The sequence below is a fragment of the Neomonachus schauinslandi genome, chromosome 1, assembly GCF_002201575.2.
Source record: "Neomonachus schauinslandi chromosome 1, ASM220157v2, whole genome shotgun sequence".
Classification (NCBI taxonomy): Eukaryota; Metazoa; Chordata; class Mammalia; order Carnivora; family Phocidae; genus Neomonachus; species Neomonachus schauinslandi.
Window position 1 is genome coordinate 196707419 of NC_058403.1, and position 22941 is coordinate 196730359.

At 42.3% G+C, this 22941-nt stretch overlaps 1 protein-coding gene across 1 annotated transcript in view; it reads left to right on the forward strand.

Moving 5' to 3' along the window:
* RHOA (ras homolog family member A) overlaps positions 1-22941 on the forward strand; it is a 62245-nt gene that overhangs the window by 33641 nt on the left and 5663 nt on the right. Inside the window, exons 3-4 of the mRNA XM_021686899.2 lie at positions 16528-16684; positions 19381-19501. Of these exons, the coding sequence (XP_021542574.1) occupies positions 16529-16684; positions 19381-19501 (277 nt within the window). The 5' untranslated portion in view covers position 16528. The remainder of the gene's footprint in view (positions 1-16527; positions 16685-19380; positions 19502-22941) is intronic.

Here is a 22941-nt window from a genome sequence, read left to right on the forward strand (position 1 = left end):
CATTAGACTTGTAAAAAGAAGTGTGAAAAGGGCTGGCCACCGCTTATCAGTCTTACTGTAGCAGAGTTTCCTGCAGTGCAGAAAGCCACCAACCCTTGCTTGACATCATCTGTCCCCCAGTGAGAGTAAACAGACTTAAGACACACTAGAACTAAGAGTTGCTAACTTCATGGCAACTCAAATATACTTGACATTTGGCAACTCTTTCTTCCTCTTTTTATGTAAATGACATTCTAAAAAGAATGTGTGCAAAAAAATCACAAAAGGCTAGAAAACAACCTGGGAAATGTCAAATAAATGTAACATAATTTTTAAACCCCAAGCCTTTTTTTTTTTTTTTTTTTTTTTAAGTAATCTTGGGACACCTGGTTGGCTCAGTCAGTTAAGTGTCTGCCTTCAGCTCAGGTCATAAACTCAGGATCCTAGGATGGAGTTCCCTCTCTGTGCTCTCCCCGCCCCCAATAAATAATAATATCTTCAAAAATTTTTTCTTTAAAAAAAAAAAGTAATCTCTACCCCCCAACTTGGGGCTTGAACTCAAGACCCTGACATCAAGAGTTGCATGCTCTACCTACTGAGCCAGCCAGGTGCCCCCAAACCACAAGGCTTTTGATCAAATACATCAAAACCTCAAGAAGAAATAATTGAGAGTAATCAGTCACCTTCAGTTACATATTAACTGATTGACTCACAATGTCACTAAGGTTTACTTGGGTAGCAAAGGTGAAAAGGACACTATAAGCTGTATGATTGCTTCTTGACATTTGGGGGGAAGGAAGGAGGGCAAGAAAGTGGAGTGTTTAGGAATGGGGGCTCTGGAATAGATTGCTTATTAGTTCAGTGCCCAGTTCTGCCCCTTACTAGCCAGCTGTGTGACCTTGGGCAAGTTAGCCTTTTGATACTTCAGAGAAATGAGATTACTAGGCTCTATCTCATTGGGCAGTTATGAGGATTAAATGTGTTAATAAAAAGTAAAAAGTTTGTAACAGCATTATTAAAATGTTTACTATTTTTGGCATTTTTCCAGGAAGTGGTGGAAGACAAAATTTCTCCACCTTTAGCTAAATGCCTATGGGTCTAGGTATAAGTAGGAGAAAAAGGAAGCTGTGGAGGAGAATGTTGAAAAAAACAAAAGATGACCTAAATAAATGGAAAGACATCATGTCTTCATGGATCAGAAGACTTAATACTGTAAAGGTGCCAGTAATCCTCAAATTGATCTGTAGATGCAGTGCAGTCCTTATTAAAAATCTCAGCTGCCTTCTTTGCAGAAATTGACAGGCTGCTCCTAAAATTCATTTGGAAATCCAGGGGACCTGGAATAGCCAAAACAATCTTTTTTTTTTTTTTAAGATTTTATTTATTTATTTGACAGAGAGAGAGACAGCGAGAGAGGGAACACAAGCAGGGGGAGTGGGAGAGGGAGAAGCAGGCTGCCCGAGAAGCAGGGAGCCCATTGCGGGGCTCGATCCCAGGACCCCAGGATCATGACCTGAGCCGAAGGCAGACGCTCAACGACTGAGCCACCCAGGCGCCCCCAAAACAATCTTGAAACAGAACACAGTTGGAGGACTCACACCTCCTGATTTCAAAACTTACTACAAACCAACAGTAATCAAGACAGTGTCGTACTGGCATAAAGACAGACATACAGATCAGTGGAATAAAATTGAGAATCAAGAAATAAGTCCTCACATTTAGAGTCAGTTGATTTTCAGGATGGTTACCAACACCATTCAGTGGGGAAAGAATAGTGTTGATGATGCTGGGATGACTGGATTTCCACATGACAAAATAATGAATTTGGACTCCTACCTCATACCATGTATAAAGATTAACCTAAAAGAGATAAAAAACCTTAATGTAAGACTTAAAACTGCTCAAGTCTTAGAAAAAAATACAGATTTCTCATGACCTTGGATTTGGCAATGGTTTCTTAGATATGACACAAATCGACAGCAACCAAGGAGATTAGATAAAATTGGACTTCATCAAAAGTGTGCTTCAAAGGACACCATCAGGAAAGTAAAAGCAACCCAGTTCAGAAATGGGCAATGGATTTGAACAGACATTTTTCCCAAAGAAATATACAAACGGCCAATAAGCACATGCAAAGATGCTCAACATTATTAGTCACTAGCAAAATGTGAATCAAAACCATATGAGACGCCACTTCACACCCACTCAAGTGGCAATAATTAAAATAGTGTTGGCAAGGGTGTGAAGTAATTGGAATCTTTGTACATTGCTAATGGGAGTGTAAAATGGTACAGCTACTGTAGGAAACATTTTGGCAGTTCTTTAAAAAGCAAAATCATATAATTGCCTAACAGTTCCACTCCTAGGTGTGTGTGTGTATATCTATATACTTAAAGGAGTTGAAAGCGGAGACTTGAGCAGATACTTATTGGACGCCACTGTTCATTGCAGCATTAGTACAATAGCCACAAGGTGAAAATAATGCCAAGCATACACCAGCAGGTAAATGGACAAACAAAATGTGGTATATCCATACCATGGAATATAATTCAGCCATAAAAAGGAATGAAATTTGATACATGCTACAACGTAGATGAGCATTTTTTTTTTTTTAAAGATTTTATTTATATTTTTGACAGAGGGCGCGCACAAGCGGGGGAGTGGCGGGCAGAGGGAGAGGGAGAAGCAGGCTTCCCGCTGAGCAAGGAGCCCAATGTGGGGCTCGATCCCAGGACCCTGGGATCATGATCTGAGCCGAAGGCAGATACTTAACCGAGTGAGCCACCCAGGTGCCCCTAGAATAGGCAAATTTTAAAGATTTTATTTATTTATTTGACAGAGAGATAGCACAAGTAAGCAGAGCAGCAGGCAGAGGGAGAAGCAGACTCCCTGCTGAGCAGGGAGACTGACGCGGGGCTGGATCCCAGGACCCTGGAATCATCACCTGAGCTGAAGGCAGCCGCTTAACCCACTGAGCCACCCAGGCGCCCCTGGAATAGGCAAATTTATAAAGACAGTAGATTCGAGGAGTTTATCAAGGGCTAAGGAGAGAGAAGAATGAGGAGTTACTGCTTAATGGTTACAAGTTTCTCTTTGGGGTGATGAGAAAGCTTTGAAAATAGTGGCAGTGATTGCACAACATTGTGAATGTAATTACTGCCACTAAATTGTTGTAAAGGAAAAAAACATCTTCTGTTTGTATCCTTCACTCTCAATACTCCCCTACAACACCTTCCACTTCTCACACTTTTGGTCACCAAATTGGGGGCTGGGTGTTCCCACACCAAGCAATTCCACAACACTGACTGGTGTCCTACGATTCAATTCAGTTCTGACACTAGCTACCTGAAGTTCGCATTGGATCCCACAGGTTAAGCACTTAGTCCCAAAAGACTGCCCCACAGCCTCCCACTTCAAACCTCAATAGCAAGTCCAGGTTATTACCTGTGCTTCTGACTGACTGAATGTAAATCCCAGGATCCCACGGTCTCCTCCTGGAGTTCAGTTAATTTTCAAGAGCAACTCACAGAACTCAGGAAAATACTTTACTCACTAGATTACAAGTTTATTATAAAAGCATATAACCCAAAAACAGCCAGATACATAGGACGAGATATGTGGGAAGCGATGTGGAGCTAGCTTGCCCGCCCACCCAGATGTGTCATTCTCTCAGTACCTGCACATGTCCACCACCCTGGAAGGTCTTTGAAGCCTGCCCTTTTAGTTTTTTGGAGACTTTAAGTAGGCATGATTGATTAAATCATTGGCCTTTGGTGATAACTTCAACCTCCAGTCCCTCTTCCCTACTCTAGGATGGCAGGGAGGGGCTGAAAGTTGCAATCCCTGTGGTTGGTTCCCCTGGCAACCAGCCTCCATCTTTAAGGGATTTTCCAAAGTCCCTTCATTTACATAAACTCTGGTGTGGTTGAACGAGAGTTTGTTATAAATAACAAGACACGCCTTTGACTTTGATCTATCATTCCAGAGCTATTTCAGGAACTGGAGATATTTGAGGACAAAATAGCAAACATAAAAAGTTCTTCCATTGTTCATATAATTTAGGAAATTAGAAGGGTTTTAGGAGCCCTGTGCCAGGAACAGGGACTAAGACCAAATATATGTAAATCACAGTATCACAGTTGTATACTTAAAAATAATTAAAATGGCAAGTTTTGTTACATATTATCACAACTTCTAAAAATAATGTAATATACTAAAACCCATTGAACTGTATACTATTTTCTCCACTTTACTGAGATATAATTGACATGACCTTGTATAAGTTAAAGGTGTACAAAGTGTTGATACATTAGCTAACATCTGCATTATGTCACATAATTACCATGTCTTTTTTGTGGTGAAATCATTTAAGATTTACTCCTTAGCAACTTTAAAGTATATAATACAGGGGCGCCTGGGTGGCTCAGATGGTTAAGCGTCTGCCTTCAGCTCAGGTCATGATCCCAGGGTCCTGGGATCGAGTTCCGCATCGGGCTCCCTGCTAGGCGGGGAGCCTGCTTCTCCCTCTTCCTCTGCCTCTCTCTCTCTGACTCTCATGAATAAAAAAAAAAAAAAAGTATTATAGGGCGCCTGGTTGGCTCAGTCGTTAAGCGGCTGCCTTCGGCTCAGGTCATGATCCCAGGGTCCTGGGATCAAGCCCCGCATGGGGCTCCCTGCTCGGCGGGAAGCCTGCTTCTCCCTCTCCCACTCCCCCTGCTTGTGTTCCTGTTCTCGCTGTCTCTGTCAAATAAATAAATAAAATCTTTAAAAAAAATATATATATATAATACAGTATTAACTGTAATCACTATGCTGTACATTAGATCCCAGAATTGTATACTTTAAATGTGTAAATTGTATGGTATGTGAATTAGATTTCAATAAAGCTATTTTTAAGAACATGTTGTGTACCACACTGTAATAGAATAGCGTCTTTTCACATTTCCCCAAACCGCCTCCCCTTGTGACCCGTTTGGTGTTCTTCCACAGCATGTTTGCTGAGTAGACCTGGCCTAATTTATCTGTTGACTGGCAGAAATATAGGCTAATAGAGTTGAAGTATGACTGACTTGTAGGCCTCTTTGGCAATGAGTAAATCCTTTGTTGTCTGTCCCAATTGCACAAGTTATATATATCTCAGCAACGTCTCTAAAAAACAGATGGGAAATGGTGTACCTTATGCCAGAATGGTTTTCAGTTTGAAAATTAATGTGTTTTAATATATTGGCCTTACACTCAATAAATTCTAGTCACTAAGTTGCTTTCCCCGTTGGTAAAATAGAAATTAATGATAATTATACCTGCCTTTGGAAGTTCAGGATCAAATAAGTTCCTTTCAAATGTATAGAAAGGGCATTGTGATACACTAGTGTGTAGGTGTCATGGTCACTCATGAAGGTCCACACAGTTTGTTAGGATCTGTTGTAGCAGTTTTTGGAACTTCTGACACCATTTGTATTAAAGAGAACATCAGGAAAATGGTTAGTATAGTGTGGTTTTGTTTTGTTTTTTGTTTTTTTCTTAAAGAAGTTGTATGTCAGGTAATAGGCAGAAATGGAGTTGAGAGCTGCAACCAGCCCGTGATTAGCGGTAGGCATCACTATCAGACATGGCAGTGAAGTGTATCTTGTGGTTGCTGTGTCCCTCTGATGGGGCCAGTGAGGTATATGCTTTGGAATGTGCATCATCAACAATGCCACAGAGGAGTCACCCTGAAAAACGAGGCATTACTCCCGAGTACTTATTTTTATTTTTATTTATTTATTTTTAAAGTTTTTTTTTATGTTTTATTTATTTATTCATAAAAGAGAGAGAGGCAGAGGGAGAAGCAGGCTCCCTGCCTAGCAGGGAGCCCGATGCAGGACTCGATCCCAGGACCCTGGGATCACGACCTGAGCCGAAGGCAGACACTTAACCATCTGAGCCACCCGGGCGCCCCTATTTATTCATTTTTAAAGATTTTATTTATTTATTTGACAGAGACACCGCGAGGGAGGGAACACAAGCAGGGGGAGTGGGAGAGGGAGAAGCAGGCTTCCCGCCAAGCAGGGAGCCTGATGCCAGGCTCAGTCCCAGGACCCTGGGATCATGACCTGAGCCGAAGGCAGACGCCCAACGACTGAGCCACCCAGGCACCTCCCGAGTACTTATTTAAAAAAAAAAAAAAAAAAAAAAGATTTTATTCATTTGAGAGAGAGAGCTTGAGCAAGAGAGCAGCAGAGGGAGAGGGAGAAGCAGACTCCCCACTGAGCAGGGAGCCCAATGTGGGGCTCTATCCCAGGACCCCGAGAGCATGACTTGAGCTGAAGGCAGCTGTTTAGCCAACTGAGCCACCCAGGTGCCCCAACTCCTGAGTACTTGTGACCATGTCAGCCAGGATTTGCACATCACAAAAAAGATGTTCTTACCCTCTGTCCTCACTGCTGTTCAGGGGAGAATGTTTATGTCCAGACAGACCTTATTTCCTCTTGTGAAAGGAAGACACAAGGGTGTCATCTTGCCATTCATTCCCAGCACTGTGCACCTCAGCAGCAGGGCCAGTCCCATCCTCGAGTTCCAAGTAAGAGCCAATCTTTGGTAAGTTTCGAGTCTTTGAACCAGTAAAACAATGGTTCCTACTCTTTTAATAGAAAACGTTAAATAGCAATTAACGGGGTTTTTTTTTGTTTTGCTTTGTTTTTTATACTTTAACCACAAGATGATTGAATGCTAGCCATAGATAGCCACCCATGTGTCATTGTTAAGTTTTTCCTATTGCTGTAACTTAAAGCTCTGTGTCCAAGCATTCTGTACACAGAAGGTCTTACTGACTGTGTGTGTGTGATTATCAGTAACTTTGTGAGTGAGACTATACCAGGAGAATAAAGGGACTTATATTTTCCTATAGAATAGTAGCTGCCTATTATCAAAACAAGGTACCAGAGGCAAGGCATCCAAGGTATCCAACTCAGGGTCGGCTTCTTCTCATTGTGGTTGATTTTGATTGGCAGCCTCTGTTGATACTGATAACTGCCTGTGTTTCCCTTCTAGGGAATTTTCTTGGCCGTATAAATCAAAGGGCAGGACGAGGCCTGATATACTTGGTACAGTGTCCCACTATGAACAGTAACCGCTAACAGGAGTCATCTTTGCTCAGGTGTTACCTGGCTTTCTGGCAGCATTTTATGGAGATGTTTTCAAGTGTGAAGGATCCAGTTGCAATACAGTGATGGTAGAAAGTATATACTTAAAATTGGAGGCTTTTGAAAGGCAGTTAGCAAATACTATATATGGCATATCAGACCTAAAGAGGGGAAGCTGGAATGTTGAGATTTCAAAATAATTCCTAATAAGTCAGGTTCAGGTTGACCTACTTTAATTAGTCTGTTTTTCAAAGGAATATCATTGAAATACTCTACATAGCATATATGCAGGTCCAAATAGTCTTTTTCATTATTTTTGTGCTTGGCCTGTGTTAGTTTGATTAGAATTTCAGTTGTCTGATTCTTCACTGTTCCACCTATTTTTTTTTTTTTCAATCTCCTGAATCCTGTAAAAATCACTCCTTGCAGGGGGGCGCTGAGTCGTTAAGCATCTGCCTTCAGCTCAGGTCATGATCCCAGGGTCCTGGGATTGATCCCCGCATCAGGCTCCCTTCTCAGCGGGAAGCCTGCTTCTCCCTCTCCCCCTGCCCCTGCTTGTGTTCCTTCTCTTGCGGTCTCTCTCTCTGTCAAAAAATAAATAAAATCTTAAAAAAGCAAAACCAAAACAAAACAGTCCTTGCTTCAAGAAAAGAATAAACAGAGAATGCCAAGGAGTCAAGTTTTTTATCAGTATTTTTGGGAAACATGCCCCTTCTTTGTACTTTTGTTCTTCTGTATTAGCATCCCATTTAGCATATCCTTGTTACATTAATAATGCAGCTCCAAGTGGGACAGACCAAGCCAGATGTGGTCCCTGTCTTTAAGAAACTTATACTCAGGAACGGATATGAGTCAAGCACACAAGAAATAGAACTGCTATCTCTCTTCCATAGAGTAGGATGCCTGGTAAAAGTGGTTGAATTGAGGTGTATAAGGACCAGGAGAGGACCAAAGCCTCACTTGGAGGCAACATTTGATTTTGAGGAGTGAAAGATGTAGGACCAGAAATAAGAAATAGGCTTTGCGGGGTGCCTGGCTGGTTCAGTTGGTAGAGCATGTGACTTGATCTCAGAGTTGTGAGTTTGAGCCCCACGTTGTGCATAGAGATTACTTAAAAATAAAAAATCTTTTTTTTTTTTTTTTTAGATTTTATTTATTTATTTATTAGAGAGCAAGCCAGAGAGAAACAGCATGAGAGAGGAAAGGGTCAGAGGGAGAAGCAGGCTCCCCGCCGAGCTGGGAGCCCGATGTGGGACTCGATCCCAGGACCCTGGGATCATGACCTGAGCCGAAGGCAGTCGCTTAACCAACTGAGCCACCCAGGCGCCCAAAAATAAAAAATCTTAAAAAAAAAAAAAAAAAAAAAAGAAATAGGCTTTGGAACAGGGCAATACTTGGGGTGGACAGATGAGGTGTTATTTTCTGGAGAAAGGGAGAAAAAAATTCAGATAAGGCATTACTTTGAGCTGAGGTGGGGGAGTTTTACAAGTCCAATTAGTGGAATTAGGTGTGTGATAAGGAATGGAGAGGAGGTGGGAAGAGAGAATTTCAGAGGACCCTAATGTTTTTTGTTTTTTGTTTTTTTTAAGATTTTATTTATTTATTTGACAGAGAGAGACACAGTGAGAAAGGGAACACAAGCAGGGGGAGTGGGAGAAGGAGAAGCAGGCTTCCCGCTGAGCAGGGAGCCCGATGTGGGGCTCGATCCCAGGACCCTGGGATCATGACCTGAGCCGAAGGCAGACGCTTAACGACGGAGCCACCCAGGTGCCCCGGACCCTAATGTTAAGGCTGAGAAGTTTTGACCTGATTTTGGCATTGAGGACCTTCTGAAAGCCTTTGAGGAAAGGCCTTATGGGCTAAAGCCCAGGTGTAGCAATGGAGAATTTGCCTGCAGCAAGCAGGACAGAAGGGAGGTGAGACCAGTTGCATTTTTGCTTTTTTCCAGGTAGGCAGTGTTGAGGACTGAGGACTTGAAATGGAACAATGATTATGGGAAGTCAAAGTGGATAGTGGTAGTGGTGGAAGGGAGACCTATGAAGGGGCAGAATTCCCTAGAACTTGAAAGCAGTCTTGCTGTGAGAAACAAAGGAAGTAAGAGAATTGTGTAACCACAGGGTTTCTTTTCTTTTCTCTTCTTTTCTTTTCTATTAGAGAGGAAAGGGCAGAGGGAAAGAATCTTAAGCAGGCTCCACGCCCAGTGCAGAGCCAGACTCGGGGCTCCATCTCACAGCCCTGAGATCATGACCTAAGTTAAATCAAGAGTCGGATGCTTAACCATCTGAGCCACCCAGGCGCCCCAACCACAGGGTTTCTACCTGTATTTAGGAGTGTAATTTTGTTTTCATCACCAAGATTGAGGTAACTGAGAAGAGAAGATTGGACAGAGATTGGGATGATGTCTGGAAGATGTTGAATTTGAGATGCAAGTAGAGCATAGAATTGAGGTGTATCAGAAGTTTTAGAACAGGGACTGGGTCAGAGAGAGAGATTTGGGAATGACATTCATAGAAGTGTTTTTTTGAAGAACTGAGATTCCCAGAGATAGGTAAGAGTATTAGGAGATGAGGGAAAAACCCAGGCTGTCTGGGAGTGATTAGGTGTGGAGGCTATAGCTAATGAGACAGACAACAGAGCGTATTTTGTTAGGGAGGTAAGTTAGAACAAAAAATATCAAGGAGAATGTGGACTGTATTTTGTGAAGGGAGGTCATTGGTGATTTCTGAGAAAGTTTTGGTAGTTTGGGCAGAAGGCAGGTTGGAGGGATTTTAAGCAAGCCAGTGGGTATGAAGCAGCAGAAATGTATACCTTTTCTTTGAAACAGGCCAGAGAGAGAACAGTAACGAGAAGAAAGCGTGAATGTGGGAGATTTATTATTTTGAAGTAGGAGCACTCTGCACTTTATTGTAGACTGAGAGAAGGAAGCCATTATAGAGGGAGAGAGAAAGGAGGTGTGGGATACCACAAGTGGCAATACTGTATGAATTGAATGGTGCTAGAGGATGTGAGGTTAGGCCTAGCTGGAGGGAGAGACCGTAGTAGTAGGAGCTGCTGTTTACTGAGTGCTTCCTCTGATGCCAGACCCCGTAAGAGATGCTCACTGAGATACTGCATCCCCTGGAGAGGAGTGCGGCCCTGGAGGCCTGTGGTGCCGCCTCCCGTCAGTGAGCTGTCTGCTCTTTTGTCTGTTGAGTATGAAGCACAGGATTACATGGGACACTGCATGTAGCCCCTCTATTGCTTTCCTTGGGCATCCATTTCTATTTGCATGTGGGTGGGAAATATATTACAGTATTGGTTGTCTTTGTTAACAGTAACTGCTTAATGTAATTTGCCAAAGTTTGGTCCACAGCCAGAACGCACCATTCTTTGAGATTGTGGGGAAAGACTGATCTTGTGGTGGCAGGTATTTTTTGTGCCCTCTCAGCACCATGGGAGATCTCCTTTCAACCTTTCTTTTTGCTTTCGACTTTTGTGAGGGTGGCACAGTAACTTTTATAAAAGATTTTGAACTGAGGAAGGAAATTTACAGTCCTTTGCATACAGTTACAGGTGACTTAAATATGTCATAACTGACTTTTACTGGACAAATATCTCCTCAAAGTTCTTAAGAATTGTTTCTGAGACTGCATTCAGCCTAGAAAATGACACGTGCGGCAGAGAGACTGCAGAGAGAGCTCGTTGTGATTTCCTTTCTCAAGCTGTGGCAAGCCATGTACTTGAAAAAGGTGCTGGATTTATAGCAAAATTAAAGGAAAAGACCAGAGTAACATTTTCTTGGGTCATTTCAGGAAACGACCTGATGTTTGTACTTCTCACTTCTTGTCAACAACTCTGGTTGTGTGGCCAGACTCCCAGAAATCAGTTTGTAATTCTAGCTTTCATTTTCATTTTGTCCCATAATCACTTGTAATTTCTGTCTTTCTCACCAGTAGAGGCTGATTGGTTTTACACTTTTCCTGGGCCAAATGTTCCCCAAGGAAAATTTTCCAAAGCCTTTTTGGTTGCTCCCTGGCATTGTCATTTTGTACATCTTTAACCACATTAGATTGAGAGAAATTATTTCTTGAGAATTGAGTGCCTTCTAGGAAGGAGGTACTCGAAGCTGGCAGCCTTTTTTTTGAACCAGGGATTTCCTGATGAATTTTGTTTGCATCCCGTGAGGCCCTGGTTGTTTGACTTGGGGCACAAACCAGTACAAGTTAGGCCTGAAGAGATGTGTGAAGTATATTAAAATCTAGAAGTGAATTTGAGAGCATGAGAAAAACAAAAGGATTTACAAATCCTATCGAGATAGATGTTAGCAGTCAGACTGAACCTAGAGGAACAATTTTTAAGAGGTAAATCCATTCGTGTCTGTGCCCTGGATTCTGAAAATGAGGTACTGTCTCCTTTCTCATTTAAGAAATGTTTTTTGGTTTTTGGTTTTCTTATATTTATTTAATACTTACTGCATGCCCACTAAAGTACCAAACTGAATAAGGCTGCAAAGAAATTTAAGATACATTCTTTGATTTTAGGTGATTTGCAGTCCAGTTGGAAGACAAAACACAAGTGAAAACAACTATAGGACCTTGAGATCGGTCTCATACCCATTAGGAATCCAAAGCAAAAAAGGAAAAGGGAGCTGAAGGGGTGGCCATAGTACTGGGCCATAGTTTAAAGGCTGGTCTCAATATAATACTGTTTTGATTGCATGCTCCTATTGTTTGTTTGTTTGTTTTTAAAGTAGGCTCCAAGCCTAACGTGGGGCTTGAACTCACAACCCTGAGATCAAAAGTCACATGCTTACTACTGACTGAGCCAGGCAGGCACCCCTGCATGCTCCTGCTGTTGAAAGAATGATATCAAGCACATTTCCTGTTTATGCTTATTATTGTACTTTCATTATTAGTATTATCCTCAATCTAATGCTTTTGTGCAAAAAAATAAAAGATCTTTAAAAATCACTACATCACTTTTGGGTTTGGTTAAAACTTCATAAAGTCTGTGTATATACTTAGCGAGGCACATACTGCCGTATGTTAAACATACTGAGAACTCACAAATGCATGCTGGCAGCATTGTGAGCCCTTCCCATTATGGGATCTTCTGCTTAGGAGTTTATGCAATTAAAATTTTAAAGCTAAATTCCTTAGGTTTTCTAGGCTTAAAAAACGTGTTTCTTGTGTTTCTTTCATGTACCCCCAGTGAATTATCATACCTGCTCCAGTTTGGGAAGCATTCCCTTTAGATAGTCTGGTTTTATGAGTATGTATTGTTGAGGATTAGTTTGACTACAGGTAACAAAGATCTGAAAAATATCATCTTAAACAAGGCATTTATTTTTCACATAAAGGAGTGTGGAAGTGTAGGCAGTCTGGGGCTGAGATGGTGGCTCTCAAGAGCAGCTAAGATCCAGGTGTTTTCTACCTTTTAATCCTCCAGCTCCAGAATGTGGCACTTACGTTCTTCATCCACACATCCATATCCTCACATTCCAGGATGACTGTTCAGAAAGCAGCCTTGGCTTCAGGTTTAAGCACCAGGAAGGAGGAAGGGAATGAGGAAGGACATATGACTTAACTTTAAGGAAGACTTCCTGGAAGTCCCACAAGCATTGCTGATTACATCTTATGGGCTAGAACTTTGTACATAGCCATACCTAATGTAAGGGAGGCTAAGAAATGTAGTCTTTTAACTAGGCAACAAAATACACAGCTAAAGATTGGAGTGCTATTCTAAGAGGGAATGGTGAAAATTGGGGTGGTTGACCATTAATTAGTCTCCGGCAAATGGAAGGATTCTGGAGGTTCTTTTTTTTTTTTTTTGTAACAGCTTTATTGAAATACACTCCATATACCTTAGAGTTTACCCATTTCAGTGTACAATTCAGTGTCATATATTCATACTATATAGTATATTCATAGAGCTGTGGCTCTGCATCCATCTCAGTTTTGTCATCCCCAAAAGAAACCCCCACTGTTCCCTTAGTAATCATTTTCTTTCCTCCCTCCTCCAACTTCCTTAGGCAACCACCAACCTACTTTCTGTCTCTCTATTTTCCTGTTCTGAACATTTTATATATACACACATATACATACACACATACATATAGATATATGTACACACACTTTTTTTTTAAGATTTTGTTTATTTGACAGCACAAGCAGGGGGAGCAGCAGGGGGAGGGAGAAGCGGGCTCCTTGCTGAGCAGAGAGCCCGACATGGGGCTCCATCCCAGGACCCTGGGATCATGATCTGAGCTGAAGGCAGACGCTTAACAACTGAGCCATCCAGGCACCCTGTATTGTGTTTTTTGTTTTTTTAATTTTAATGTGGGGCTTGAACTCATGACCCTGAGGTAAGAGTCCTATGCTCTACTGACTGAGCCAACCAGGTTACCCTGGAAATTTTATTCAAATGGAGACACTCAGTATGTGGTTCTTTGTGGCAAGCTTCTTTCACATATGTAATGTTTTCAAGTTTCATTCACACTGTGGTATGTATCAGCACTTTTTCCTCTATTTATTGCTGAACATGATTCCATTCTGTGGAGATGTATATACCACATTTTATCCATTCATCAGTTGTTGGATGTTTGGTTTGTTTCCGCTTTTTGGGGGGAAAAATTTTATTTGGGCGCCTGGGTGGCTCAGTTGGTTAAGTGTCTGCCTTTGGCTCAGGTCATGATCCTGGGGTCCTGGGATCGAGCCCCACAGAGGGCTCCCTGCTCCTGGGGGGCTGCTTCTCCCTCTCCCTCTGCCTGCCGTTCCGCCTGCTTGTTCTCTGTCAAATAAAATCTTAAAAAAAAAAAGATTTTATTTATTTAGAGAGTGCAGGAGCAGGGGGAGGGAGAGAATCTTCAAGCTGACTCCTTGCTGAGTGCTGAGCCCAACATGGGGCTCGATCTCATGACCGGAGCCGAAACCAAGATTTGGACACTTAACTGACTGAGCCACCCAGGTTCCCCAACTGTGATGAATATTTTAATGCTGCTGAACATTTGTGTATTTGTGTGAACATAGGTTTTCATTTTTCTCAGATGTATGTCTAGGAATGGAATTGCTGGGTCATATCTATTCAGATCCTTTGCCCATTTTTTTTTTTTTTTTTTTTAAGATTTAATTTTTTAGAGAATGCATGAGCGCAGGGGGAGGAACAGGGGCGGGGGAGAAAGGGGGAAAGAATCTCAAGCAGATTCTGCACTGAGTGTGGAGCCTAATGTGGGGCTCGATCTCACCACCTTGAGATCAGGACCTGAGCTGAAACCAAGAGTCAGATGTTTACCCGACTAAGCCACCCAGGCACCCCCCAAATCAATACCTTTATTGCAATCTCATGAGAGACCCTGAGCCAGACCATCCAACCTAAGCTGCTTTTTTGTTGTTGAGTTCTAGGGGTTCCTTATGTATTCTAGATACACATCCCTTATTAGGTATGTTATTTGCAAACATTTGCTCCTATTTGTGGGTTGTCTTCTTATTTTCTTTCTTTCTTTTTTTTAAAACGTAGACTCCACACGCAGCATTTGGCTTGAACTCAGGACTCTGAGATCAAAACTCATATGCTGAGCCAGCCAGGCGCCCCATGTCTTCTCATTTTCTTGATGGTATCTCTCTCTCTCTCTCTCTTTTTTTTTTTTTTAGATTTTATCTATTTATTTGACAGAGACACAGCGAGAGAGGGAACACAAGCAGGGGGGAGTGGGTGAGGGAAAAGCAGGCTTCCTGCGGAGCAGGGAGCTCGATGCGGGGCTCGATCCCAGGACCCTGGGGTCATGACCTGAGCCAAAGGCAGATGCTTAACGACTGAGCCACCCAGGCACCCCAAAGCACAAAAGTTTTAAAAATTTTGATGGAAGTCCAATTACCTATTTTTTCTTTGGTTGCTAGTGATAAATATATTCTCTTTTTTTAAAATTTATTTATTAGAGCAGATGAGCATGCATGGAGGGGTGGGCCAGAGGGAGAGAGGGAGAGAGTCTCAAGCAGAGTCCTTGCTGAGCATGGAGCCTGACATAGAGCTTGATCTCAGGACCCCAGGACCCACATGAAGTAGCTAGTGGTAAAATTCATGAGCCACCCAGGTACCCCTGGGCCTGTAATCCATCTTGAGTTAATTTTTGTATATGATGTGAGGTGTAGCTTTCTAACTTCATTCTTTCGTGTGGATCTATTCAGTTGTCTCAGCACTATTTGTTGAAAAGACGTTTTCTTCCATCAGATTGTCTTGGCATCCTTGTTGAAAATCACTTGTCCCTAAATGTGGGAGCTTATTTCTGGACTCTCAATTCAAGAAGCCAGCTGGTATTTTGATAGGGATTGTCTTGAATCTGCAGAATAATTTGGAGGATGTTGCCGTTTAACAGTATTGTCTTCCAAGTCTTTTCATTCATTTAGATCTTTCTCTCAACAATGTTCTGGAGTTTTCACATTTTTTTTTTTTAAGATTTTATTTATTTATTTGACAGAGAGCACAAGTAGGCAGAGAGGCAGGCAGAAGGAGAGGGAGAAGCAGGCTCCCCACTGAGCAGGGAGCCGGACGCAGGGCTCGATCCCAAGACCCTGGGATCATGACCTAAGCCGAAGGTAGCCGCTTAACCAACTGAGCCACCCAGGTGCCCCTGTTTTGGAGTTTTCAGAGTATATTTTGTACTTTTGTTAAATTTATCCCTATTCTTTTTGAAGGTATTGTAAATGAAATTGTCTTAATTTCATTTTCACTTTGTTCATTACCAGGTTATAGAAGTACTTGATTTTTGTATGTTCATCTTGTATCCTGTAACCTTACTGAATTTGTTCTAATAATTTTTAATGGATTCCTTAGGATTTTCCATATATATATAAGGTCATGTCATCTACAAATTAAGATAGTTTTACTTCTTCCTTTTCAGTCTGGATGTCTTATCTCATTTTCTTGCTTAATTACTCTGGCTAGAATCTTCATTATCATGTTGGATAGAAGTGGCAAAAGTGGCCATTCTTGTCTTGTTCTAATCTTGAGGATAAGCTTTCAGTCTTTTTACCATTATATAACAGTTTGTGGCGCCTGGGCAGCAGTCAGTTAAGCATCAATTCTTGGTTTCAGCTCAGGTCGTGATCTCATGGTCCTGGCATAGAGCCAGGCGTCAGGCTCCACACTCAGCACAGAGTCTGCTTAAAGATTCTCTCTCCCTCTCTCTCTCTCTCCCCCTCACTCCATTCTCTCTGTCTGTCTGTCTGTCTGTCTGTCTGTCTCTCAAATAAATAAATAAATCTTAAAAAGAAAAAAAGTATAACCCATTAGTTGTGGAGTTTTGGTGTCAAGTGGAAAGTTGTACTAGCATTTTGTATTTGGGTGTGCTAATAGAGGTTTGTGCCCCATGGTCAGAAAAGTGTGTGTCATAGCCTGGGGCTATTAATAGCTTCTTGTGCGTTCTAGATAACACCTTTGTCTCATGTTTTAGCATGGCTGCCATCCGGAAGAAACTGGTGATTGTTGGTGATGGAGCCTGTGGCAAGACTTGTTTGCTCATCGTCTTTAGCAAGGACCAGTTCCCAGAGGTGTATGTACCCACAGTGTTTGAGAACTATGTGGCAGATATTGAAGTTGATGGAAAGCAGGTGAGTACACTTTTCATAACAACTGGTTTCATTTTGCATCTTAGGCAAAAATGTTCATAGAGCCTGTAGAGAATTAGGCCTTTTTGTCTCTTCAGTACACAATATAATAATAACAAACATGTTTGAGAAATCCATTCTCTTCCTGCCATCATAGCCCAACTTTGTTCATTTTTAACTGCTGTCATCTAGACTTTAATCACATCCCTATGTATTTTACATAGGGAAGGCTCTTTACAGCTTTATATTTGAAATTTAGTTTGTTGCCAGATGGATAACGCTAAAATGAATCTCTTCGTATGGATGGACTTCCCCAGTTCTGTCATATATCATTCAGTGCTGAAGTATGAGATTACTAGGTCAAGAGGTCATTTTATGGGTCTCAAAGGGGTATACTGATGTACACCACCAGCAATGTGACATTTAAATAATATTCTCATATTTAATTTTTTTTTATAGTGTTTTACTTTAATATAAATAGGCTGCCACCATTGCTTCAATTACCTGTTACTGGCAACAAGGACAGTGTTTCTTCGTGTCTGTCCTGAAAGTCCACTGGCAAGACCAGAGCAAGACTCTCCTGGAATTAGAGTTTATATATATATTTTTTTAATTTTCTGTTCCCCCCCCCTTTTTTTTTTAAGATTTTATTTATTTGACAGAGAGAGACACAGGGAGCACAAGCAGGGGGAGTGGGAGAGGGAGAAGCAGGCTTCCTGCTGAGCGGGGAGCCCGATGTGGGGCTTGATCCCAGGACCCTGGGACCATGACCTGAGCCAAAGGCAGACGCTTAACGACTGAGCCACCCGGGCGCCCCCTTCTGTTCCCTTTTGTGTCAAATAATGTCTTACCCAGCCCCTGTACAACTTTTGGAGAGGCATGAAATTCCCACTGCAAATGGGTCAGTTGAAAAGAAACTAGAACAAGGGGCTCTTCTCCAATATATTCAGTCCTCTTGGGCATTCATTCACATGTCTCATGCTGCTAGCACCTAATATATTGGCCCCCATAATTCCATGCCCTTTCTCCCTTCTCATTTTCCTGCTTTACCTATTACCCCTTTCTGTCCCGGTGCTACCTAGCTTCAGTTTGTGGCACCGGGTATGGAAAGCACATTAAGCTAGCTATTCAGATTTCTAGGGTCCCTGAAATAAAAGTGCTTCTTAGCAACTCAGTAGCCTACAAGTTGAGAGAGGGTGCTAGGAATGTTCATTTAAGAGTATACAGTAATAGTCTAGGAAACCATCCAAGATTCTAGGTGATTGTGGTCCCAGGAACAGACCTACCAAAGATGGAAAAGCCCATTCTGACAAGAGATAGGGCCAACATCCAAAGCATTTATCAGGAGATAGGGTTGGATGTGTCTGACTGAGCACACATGAGGCTTGGAGGGGCCAAGGTAGTGCAATTAGGCAGAGAGTGAATGAGCTGTACCATTCTAAGGTTCATTCTGTTGTGAGGCTTGGGTATCAATGTATTAGAAATACACATACCAAAAAAAAAAAGAAAGAAAGAAATACACATACCAAACCAGTAGTGTGTGTGCATGACAGAAGTGCAGTGGGTCTAGTGGAGGTTGTGAGCGATGCATGCTAGGGCAGAGGTTGAGGGTGGAAGAGATAATTAGCCATCAACTTTAAGGAAAGAATGATATTTAGAAACTTTGAAATATGTGCTGTGAAGGCTCTAGGAAAAAAGGGTATTCCAAGTACTAGAAGGAGAGCTTTTGGCTCCAAAGCCTCCCTGAGCAGAAGTATTAAAATCCCACTCTGGTTGTGAGATATCACAGGGCTGGCTGCAGTGCCAGACAACATGGAAGGGGACCTGTGTCCAGAGCCCAGGCATCAATCAGTTTGCCCTCCTACCACAGGAAGGTGAGCAGGTTCCAGGTGTGAAAGGAGTACCCTGCTCTCTTAGTGATGCTTTCATTCAGGTATTTTTTGAGCAGAAAAGGCAGGTCCAGAGACCTTTCTTGTCCACTGAGACCTTGCCTAACGTCCAGCATGGTGTCTTTTCTTACCCACCTACTCAAATGTAGTCTTTTTTTTTTTTTTTTTTTTAAGGTTTTATTTACTTATTTGAGAGAAAGAGTAAGCGTGAGTGCGGGGAGGAACAGAGGGAGAGGGAGAAGTAGACTCCCCACTGAGCAGGGAGCCCGACGTGGGGCTCGATCCCAGGACCCTGGGATCACAACCTGAGCAGAAGGCAGATGCTTAACCGACTAAGCCACCCAAGTGCCCCTCAAATACAGTCTTGTCTCCATGTTTGCACATTGAGCAGAATGATGAGACCAAAAAAGGGCAACAATTGAGTTAGAATGTATTGGGAAAAGTTACTCAGGTCTGATGTTTCCTTGTCTTGCTTTGTACACCTGATAGAATGTTCTTTATAGTTTGATTTTCCTTGTTCATCTGCCTTTCTATGTAGAATGTTGTTTATAATTAAATACTATGCTTTTTACAAACTATAAAGTTATTTTTGATATTTTAAATTATGTACTAATTATGTACTTTATTATATACTTTATGTACTCTAGTATTTTGAGAAATTTCAACCCAAAACAATTTAAACACACCGTCCAGCTCAGGCTTGTTTTACTGTTTTGGACAGTTTGCCATTTGAATGTACTTTGGTGAGTACCACTTCGTCTGAAAGTGGGGAGGATTAACCTTGCATTGTGTTTATTTTTCCTATCACAGGTAGAGTTGGCTTTGTGGGATACAGCTGGGCAGGAAGATTATGATCGCTTGAGGCCTCTCTCCTATCCGGACACTGATGTTATACTGATGTGTTTCTCCATTGACAGCCCTGATAGTTTAGGTGGGTAACTCTGCAGCCTGATGTTTGTCACTGTCTGTGTGCCTGGCTGACACCTGGTTTCTCAGGTCATTTCTGTGCATCAAGTCATTGAAAAGCAAACATGAACTTCATAGAAGGAATCATCAGTGACCAGAGTCCTAGAGCCTTGGGACTCGAAAGCCTGGGCCCTGGCTCACTTTTCAGCCTAGGTCTCCTATGTGTCTACCTTGTAAAGTAGGTGTGTTCCAAATACAAAGCCATCTTTTCTACTAAAATTTGAGGAAGGCTTTTTTAGGTGCTCACACCTTTTTTCAATACTTCGTTTTGAACCTGTTGCTTCCCAATATCTAAACTGGTGATTTGCTGTTTCCTGGTAGTGTATTTGTTTGTTTAAAGGTTTATTTATTTATCTGAAAGAGAGAGTGCTTGGGGAGGGTCAGAGGGAGAGGGAGAGAAGCAGACTCCCCCGAGATCAATAGTTGGATGCTTAGCCAACTGAGTCACCCAGCACCCCTCCTGGTAGTACTTTTAAAGCCCCATTTTAGCCGTTTTCTAAAGTATCTTAGCTAATAAAGAGAGACTTGAACTTGACCATTTCACCAGCTCAGTTGGTCACATGTCTCAGAAGCCACCTTCCTTCAGAAAAAGACCGAATAACACTGACCTCATACTCTGCGAAGCAAGGCACCAAGGTCTGAAACAGAACTTACTTTCGGTTTGTACCTAAGAGGATAAAATGTTTCTCTTGGTGATGTAGTGCTCTGTCTTTACAGGGTAGCAGTTGGGCCAAGAACATTGTCATCATTAACACAAACAACCTTGGAGGGCCTGCTGGTGATGTGGGCTTGCGCTGGCCAGTTAGGGTTATGTGACCTTTTTTTTTTTTTTGGTCATGGTTATACTCATTTTAATGACAGTACTTGGGCACTCCAAGATTTTGAGCCCTTTGAATCAGGGTTATGCATCCCAAGGCATCAAGCTGAGACTGAGCCTCTGTGCAGTGTCTCCCAAGACTGAGACAGATAGAGCAGGTACTCTCTGCCATTGGTTCACTTCAGTCATTTTCAACAGTTGTTTCAGTTTTGGTTTCTCAAACGAACCTGGCTATCTTTGGGAGTCTGTTGGAAGGCCCGAGAAGATGGGGCATAGAAAAAATAGAGCCGTGCGAGACCCTCCCTTCACACACACATCATGGATTTGTCTAAGTCCTGTGGGAATGAGGAGGAATGCGTGCCCTATATCTCATCATCCAAGGTATAATCCTTTAGGGACAAAAACACTTCAGAGCAAAAAGTTACTTTTCTCCATGTCTCCTAGTCTCAAAGGAGGTCTTTAGCACCCCCCGCCTCCCGCCAGCTTTTTTAAAGTAGGCTCCACCCCCAGCGTGGAGCCCAGTGTGGGGCTTGAACCCTGAGATCAAGACCTGAGCTGATAAAGATTCAGGTGCTTAGCTGACTGAGCCACCCAGGTGCCCCTCTTTAGCTTTTGACTTCTCTTTACTAGCCATGACTTGTTTTTTGCTGGCCCTTCTCCCAAAGGGCAGGCCCTGGGGAGGAGAGTAGAGGTAGAAAGTAAAGAGGCAAAGGAGAGATCTCTGAAATACAAATACACCTGGGGAGAGGGTCTGATGTTGGAGGATGCTCTGCCTTCCCTGGAGGTCACTGCAGGAGTGTGGTTGATAGGTGGACCCCTTTTGCTGAGCTGACTTAACTAGCTTGGTTTTGCCAAAGTCCTTTTAAAAGTTCTGTTGTCTTGGCTTGGATATGGGGAGAATCTCACCAGTAGTTTGCCCAAGTAAAATGTGTTATGGGAACTCAAAAAGTATGGATCAAGAAAATGAAAAGCTAATGTCAACCTAATGTTAAACTTTGTTTTATGTGATTGGATGTTATTAGACTGTGGCCCTGTATGTAGGTATAGGATAACAAGTTTGATCAGGAATCAGAATGTTGGTGTGAAAGTTTCAGCCCTGCTGCCAGCCAACCCTATGATAATTTTACTTTCTGAGCGTCTGCTGTCTGGACTGGCAGTTGTTCTAGAGTCTATATTCTAGTTGAGACCTGGGGTAGCAAACTTCTAAAAGACCAAATAGTAAATATTTTAGGCTTTGTTGGCCATATGTTGTACTGAACTTCGCCACAACTACTCAATTTCACTGTTGTATCACAAAAGCAGCCGCAGAATATATATAATGAATGAGCTTGGCTATGTTCCAGTAAAACTTATTTTAAGAAAAAAAAAGATTTTATTTATTTTAGAGAGAGAAAGAGTGTGAGCGAGCAGGGGTGGGGGGAGCAGAGGGGGAGGGAACGAAAATCTGAAGCAGACTCTACTCAGCACTGAGCCAGACACAGGGCTCAATCCCACCACTGTGAGACCATGACCTGAGCTGAAACCAAGAGTCGGATGCTTAACTGCCTAAGCCACTCAGGCTCCCCAAAGATGCTATTTTTGAGAGAGCAAGGGCACGTGTGCTCACTCAAGCAGGGGGAGCAGTAGAGGGAGAGGAAGAAGCAGGCTCCCCGCTGAGCAAGGAGCCCCATGTGGGGCTCGATCCCAGCACCCTGGGTTCATGACCTGAGCCAAAGGCAGATGTTTAACTGACTGAGCCACCCACGTGCCCCTTATTTTTATAAGTATTTTTTTAAAGTAGACTCCAGACAAGATTTTATTTGCTGACCCTGATCTAGATGATAAGGATTTCTACTCTCTAGCTTTCTGGAATTCCCAAAGGCCCTCATACAACTCCACTGTAAATCCACACAGAGTGATAAGCCTCAATGTTATCAGATTATTTCGGGGGTGGGAGATAATACTATAGGTGATTGCCATCACTGGATTACATAAAGTTTTAGGGGCGCCTGGTTGGCTCAGTCAGTAAAGCATGAGACTCTTGCCTCAGGGCTGTGAGTTCAAGCCTCATGTTGGGCATGGAGCCTACTTTAAAAAAAGCGGGGGGGGGGGCGCAGAAAAGAAAAAAATTAAGTTTTAAAGTTATTCATGAAAAGAGAAGTCAAGACAGAGGTAATTCATTTTAATTTATGTGTCCTGAATTTCCAGGGGGTGGGGAGACTATTGGAGTAATAATTTCATACATTCAGCAAATAATTACTGAGCACCTATTTATGGAAGAAATTTCTAGATTAAGGGAGACAGAAGAGCAAAAACAACAGTAAATCCAAAAAAAAAAAAAAATCTGATAGCAAGAAATTTTACAAATAGCATTCTTAGAGGTGGGTGTGGAATGGGCCATGGTAGTACTCTGTTTTAGAGGATGACCATAAGATGGTCAGCAACCGTACTGAAAAGGTGACTTCTGGGAGAGACCTAAAGGATCTGAGGGAAGCAAATACAGATATCTAATAAAAGAACCTTCTAGGGGCACCTGGGTGGCTCAGTCGTTAAGCGTCTGCCTTCGGCTCAGGTCATGATTCCAGGGTCCTGGGATCGAGCCCCGCATC